The sequence below is a fragment of the Benincasa hispida genome, chromosome 9 (assembly GCF_009727055.1).
Source record: "Benincasa hispida cultivar B227 chromosome 9, ASM972705v1, whole genome shotgun sequence".
Lineage (NCBI taxonomy): Eukaryota > Viridiplantae > Streptophyta > Magnoliopsida > Cucurbitales > Cucurbitaceae > Benincasa > Benincasa hispida.
The window spans coordinates 60,100,796-60,106,662 of record NC_052357.1 but is presented as its reverse complement, the minus strand read 5'-3'; the positions used below and the strand labels follow the sequence as shown (position 1 = coordinate 60,106,662).

At 37.5% G+C, this 5,867-nt stretch overlaps 1 protein-coding gene across 1 annotated transcript; it reads left to right on the top strand.

Moving 5' to 3' along the window:
* Nucleotides 1-4,824: 4,824 nt before the first annotated feature.
* Nucleotides 4,825-5,303, top strand: LOC120084826 (secreted RxLR effector protein 161-like). The gene is made up of 2 exons (XM_039040642.1): nucleotides 4,825-5,013; nucleotides 5,118-5,303. Exons 1-2 carry the CDS (start codon nucleotides 4,825-4,827, stop codon nucleotides 5,301-5,303), a joined length of 375 nt encoding a protein of 124 aa, XP_038896570.1.
* The last annotated feature ends 564 nt before the right edge of the window (nucleotides 5,304-5,867 follow it).

Here is a 5,867-nt window from a genome sequence, read left to right as displayed (position 1 = left end):
GAGAGGGAACATGTCCAAAAAGATAATTTGTTTTATGTTTCTTTGCTCGTTTTAGTGAATTATTAGTTATTTTATCTCAATATTGACTTACTCATTTGTTCTTTGTTATATCAAATTATAAATTAGATTATCATGTTGCATAAATATTTATAAACAATACGAGTCTATTTCGTAGTTGAAACATCTAGTAATTTTTTCTGGGAACAAATATATCGTCCTTCTTTTAGTTCAATTCAAATAAGCACTTTTAAAACCTTTTGAAACTAGTTGAAAAAAAAAATGTGAACTTAGTTTTCATATCATACATTAAAATCTTAATTAAATAACATAAGGTATAGTGTCCCTTTGACGATACTAATAATAAAACAATTAACGAGTAAATTATGGATCGAAAATTGACATTTAAAATTAATTAAAAGTTTAGAAATCTTAACTGAGTATATTGATTGGCTAAAATACTTCTCAAAAAACAAAGATATTGTTTTCTTTTTCTTTCCTTTTTCCCCATAATTCAAATGGTTGTGCATCCTTCTATCCCATGCGTTTTCTTGTTGGTGCAAGCCCATGTCCTCAAAACATGTGTATATAAACAAACTCACTCGCCTTTAAAACATGCATTCAAAAGCGCTCGATATCTCCAAATATGTATCCTCCTTCAATCATTTTATCACTCATTTTTGCCGATTTACTCCTTTTCTCCGGCTACCCTTCTCATGGAGGCAGCCGGAGGGAGTTGGCAGCTGCTGCAGAGACCATCGGCATATTGGCCATTCGCATGCAATTGCTTTGAAGCGACCTTCTTGTGATGTTCGAATCAAAGTTTAGAATTTCAAGCGAGTTTGACAAATTTTTACTTTCTTCTTTGTGTATTTCTCACACTATGGAGGTACAACTTTAAAAACTCCGTCAGCTTCTCCGTGGACGTAGGTTTCCTTTGGTCGAACCATGTAAACGATCGTGTTCTTCTTATTATCGTATACCTCTGACCACCGATCGTGTAGGTTTAGCAAACGATCATCTAGCTTTTAGCCAACAATCGTTTACTTCTGCAAGCCTCATCGTGTAGACGACCATCATTTAGACAACCTCGTCTAGATGATCTTCAGTAAAGCCTTCATCTTCTAGACGACTTGTGCCTTATCGTCTAGACGACCCCAGCTTTACCTTCCATCGCCTAGACGATCGAAGACTCCCCGTCTCTGCAAATTCCGGCAGCCTCCTGGCGATCCTCTCTTTTCTTTTCTCTCGTTCTTTCTCTGCAAAAAGAAAAGAAAAGATTAGTCATTCGAAGGGCATTTCCAGCAAAAGATTGAAGTTCTAATCTCAGCCATCAAAGTGTAAGGTTGAGATCGTTCATCACATGGATTGTACTTTCAGCACGCTGTATTTTGTTTGTGTGAAGAAACAAGGTAGTATCTGGTATTCGTTTAAGGGTCATCGTTTACTCAAGGCCCAAAAGAGTAGCCAAATCAGTCTTTCTTTCAACCTGTTTTCTGCATCTCAACCCCAACAAGTGGTATTAGAGCCTACAAGAAAGCTTGAAGATTAGTCAAGATTCAAAGAATAATCTTGGAGTCTTTCAGTCGAATTTCAATTCAGAAATGGCAGTTGCAAGGTATGACATCGAGAAATTTGATAGAAAAGGCGACTTTGGTTTGTGAAAGGCCAAAATTAAGGCTATCTTAGGACAGGGCACACAAGCCCCTAGATGATCCAACAAAGCTGCCAAGCACAGCAACAGAAGAAGAAAAAGGAAATATGGAGCTAATTACTCATAGAACACTAGTTTTGAACTTGCCATATAATGTCCTATGACAAGTAATTGATCAGGAGACAGCTTACAAGATGTGGAACAAATTAAATGAGCTATATGAGACAAGGAATCTGCCTAATAAACTTTTCTTAAGGAAAAGATTCTTTACATTCAAAATGAGTGCATCAAAGTCATTAACAGAAAACCTAGATGATTTCAAGAGAATTATTATTGAGTTTAAGACTCAAGGAGAAGAAATTGGGGCAGACAATGAAGCATTTGTGCTTCTTAACTCATTGCCAGAATCCTACAGAGAAGTGAAGACAACCCTAAAATATGGGAGAGATTCCATTACTACTGATATCATAATTTCTGCCCTTAAAATCAGAGAAATAGAGCTCATTACAAGCAAAGAAGACAAGCCTAGTGCAGAAGGCTTGTTTGTTAAAGGGAAGTCAAAACAGAACAACAAGGAGAAAGGCAAACAGAGCTCAAATGATGAAGGAGGAAAAGAGAAGTCCAAGGTCATATGCAAATATTGTAAAAAGCTTGGACATTTAATCAAAGGTTGCAGAACAATGAAGTGGAAAAATGAGCAAAAAAATAAGCAATCTCAGCCACAACCCAAAGTCCAACCAAATTAGTCAAGTGAAGCCTCAGTTTGTGAAGACTCTTACTTTTATTCTGATGCTTTGGCTACATCTAATTGCAGGTCAGAAGAAGAAGCAAATAAGAACCTAGATTGGGTTCTAGATTCAGGGTGTTCATTCCATATGAACACCTCACAAAGGCTAGTTTAGTACTTACAGAGAATTGGATGGAGGATCAATCTACATGGGAAACAATAACTCATGTCAGTGGTTGGGATTGGTTCAGTCTCATTGAAATTAGAAGATGGAATAGTCAAGCTCTTAATAAATGTCAGACATGTGCCTAAGCTGAAAAGAAATCTAATTTCACTAGGCATGCTTGATTCTATTGGCTATGAATATCGAGGCAAGGAAGGCTACTGTGAAGTTTTGAAGGACTCTAAGTCTATCCTTAGAGGAGTGAAGATAAATGGAGTGTATGTAGTGTAAGGAGTTCATCAGGTACACTCAACTTTGATTGTGACTCAAAATCAGCCTACTGAAGGAGACCTATGGCATAAGAGACGCTCACATATTAGTGCCAAAGGTCTACAAGCTCTAGCCAACCAAGGTATTCTACCTAAGGGAGTTCACCAGAGCCTATCCTTTTGTGAACATTGGGTAATAGGGAAGGCTACTAGGCGGAGCTTTGTGAAGGCTTAGCACACAACCAAGGCCATCCTTGACTATGTGCATTCAGACCTATGGGGTTCTTCACCTTTTCAATCATTGAGTGGTGCTAGGTATTTCCTAACTTTTGTTGATGATTACTCAAGAAAGACCTGGATCTATTTCCTTAAATCTAAGGATTTAGTTTTTGAAAAGTTTAAAGAATGGAAGGTTATGGTTGAAAAAATGTATAACTATCAGATTAAGTGTCTTAGAACAGATAATGGGCTTGAATATTGTGCAGAAGAATTCAATATTTATTACAGACAGCAGGGTATATCTAGACACAAGACAGTTAGGTATACACCTCAGCAAAATGGGTAGCAGAGAGGTTGAACAAAACAATAATGCAGAGGGTGAGAAGCCTACTATCTGATGCTGTACTACCTGAGAAGTTTTGGGTAGAGGCAGCCTCATATACAATCTATACACTGAATAGATGCCCTCATGCATCTCTTAACCTTCTAACCCCAGAAGAAAGATGGACCAAACAGCCACCTAACCTGAATAACCTAAGGGTGTTTGGTTGCACTGGCTTTGTTCATCAGAAGGGGAACTAGCTGCCAGAGCTGTGAAGTGTATGCTTTTGGGCTTCACAGAAGGTGTTAAGGGGTTTAGAATGTAGCACCCTATTGAGAAAAGATGCATAACTAGTAGAGATGTGATTTTCAGGGAAGATGAGATGTATATGCAGAAAACTAACCCTAATGTTTCAGTACCTCAAGAGAAGAATGATACAATTGAGGTGGAGCAAGTTCTAGTTCCTACTTCTGATCCTTCAAGCTCTGAATCATACTTTGATCAACTACCTCATTTAAAAGAAGTAGTAGAAGATGCTACTATTGATACTGAGCAAGAAGAACCAGAGTTGAGAAGTTACAGCCTAGCTAGAGATAGGTAGAGAAGAAACATTGTCCCATCATCGAGGTATGAAGACTACTTAGCTTTGAATACTACTGATTTGTCTAATGATGCAGAACCCTCAACCTTTGAGGAAGCAGTGAGTTGTTCTAAAGCTAAGATGTTGATAGAAACTATGAATGAAGAGAATGATTCACTGGTGAGGAATAACACATGGGAGTTGACATCTTTGCCAAAAGGATGCAAAACAATTGCATCCAATGGGTGTACAAGCTGAAGGAAGGTTTTTCTAATGATCAAGGACCTAGATTTAAAGCTAGGTTGGTTGCTAAGGGCTTTACACAGAGGTCAGGTGTTGATTTTAATGAGATTTTTTCTCCAGTGGTAATACGGTCTTCTATCAGATTATTATTGTCAATTGTGGCTCAAAATAACCTAGAACTGGAGCAACTAGATGTCAAAACAGCTTTTCTACATGGCTTCCTAGAGGAAGTTATCTACATGAGCCAACTGAAGGGGTATGAGGTCAAAGGGAAGGAAGATTATGTGTGCCTACTAAAAAAATCTATCTATGGCCTCAAACAGTCCCCAAGATGCTGGAACAGAAGGTTTAGTGACTTTGTTCAGAAGAATGGTTTCTATAGAAGCTCCTATGACAGCTGTTTTTATATAAATACAGAGTTCTATTCTCATCCTATCTACTTGCTACTACATGTGGATGATATGCTTTTAGCAGGAGCAACAATGAAAGAGCTGAATAAAGTAAAAGATCTACTGAAATCAGAGTTTGAAATGAAAGACATGTGAGATGCAACAAGAATACTTGGCATAGACATTATTAGAAACAGAAAAACAAGTATTCAAAGCATTGATCAGTCACAATACTGCAGTAAATTGTTAAAAAGGTATCAGATGACAGAGGCAAAAGCAGTAACTACTTCTATAGCCAACCATTTAAAACTATCAGTAGAGAATTCACCTAAAGATTCAGACATTGAGCATCAACAAATCATGTCAACAGTTCCTTATTCCCAAGTTGTGGGAAGTTTGATGTATTTAATGGTGTCTACAAGACCTGACATTGCCTATGCTACTAGCCTGGTGAGTAGATACATGGCTAATCTAGGTAAGAGGCACTGGGAGGCTACTAAGTGGATTATGAGATACCTAAGGGTACTACTAATGCTAAACTGAAGTACCAATAGCTATCAGACAGTGAACCAGAGCTGGTTGGTTATGTAGACTTAGATTATGCAGGAGATCTAAACAAGAGGAGGTCATTATCGGGGTATATCTTCCTATTTGGAATGTGTATCCTAAACTGCAAGGCTACCTTACAATCAGTAGTAGCCCTTTCTACTACTGAAGCAGAGTTTATAACACTATCATAAGCAGTGAAGGGAGACCAATGGTTAAAGGGTCTCCTAAGTGACTTCGGAATTAAACAGAACACAGTGAAGATCTTTTGTGATAATCAGAGTACAATTCATTTGTCAAAGCATCCACAGTACCATAACAAAACAAAACATATAGATGTGAAATATCATTTCATACGACAGCAAATAGAAGTTAAACTTATTGAAGTTCTGAAAGTTCATACCTCAGAGAATGCCTCCGATATGTTGACAAAAACAGTCACTCAGCTCAAACGCCAAAAGTGCCTTGATATAATAGGGTTTGAGCTGAGAGACAAAGGTTAAAGTAAAGAGACAGTCAGATCAGAGAAGCTGAAGAAAGCATGAAGTTCATTTCAAGGTGGAGATTGTTATACAAAAGTGAAAATAACTTCATTCAGTTACAGAATTAGTTACAAATCAAGCTACCTTTAAATACTTTGTATAATTAATTTGTACATAGAGTGAGAGCATATTGTAATTGAGTGACTACACTTATCTTGAAGCAATCTTGAATAAAAAAAACTCTGTCAGCTTCTCTTTGGACGTAGGCTCCCTTGG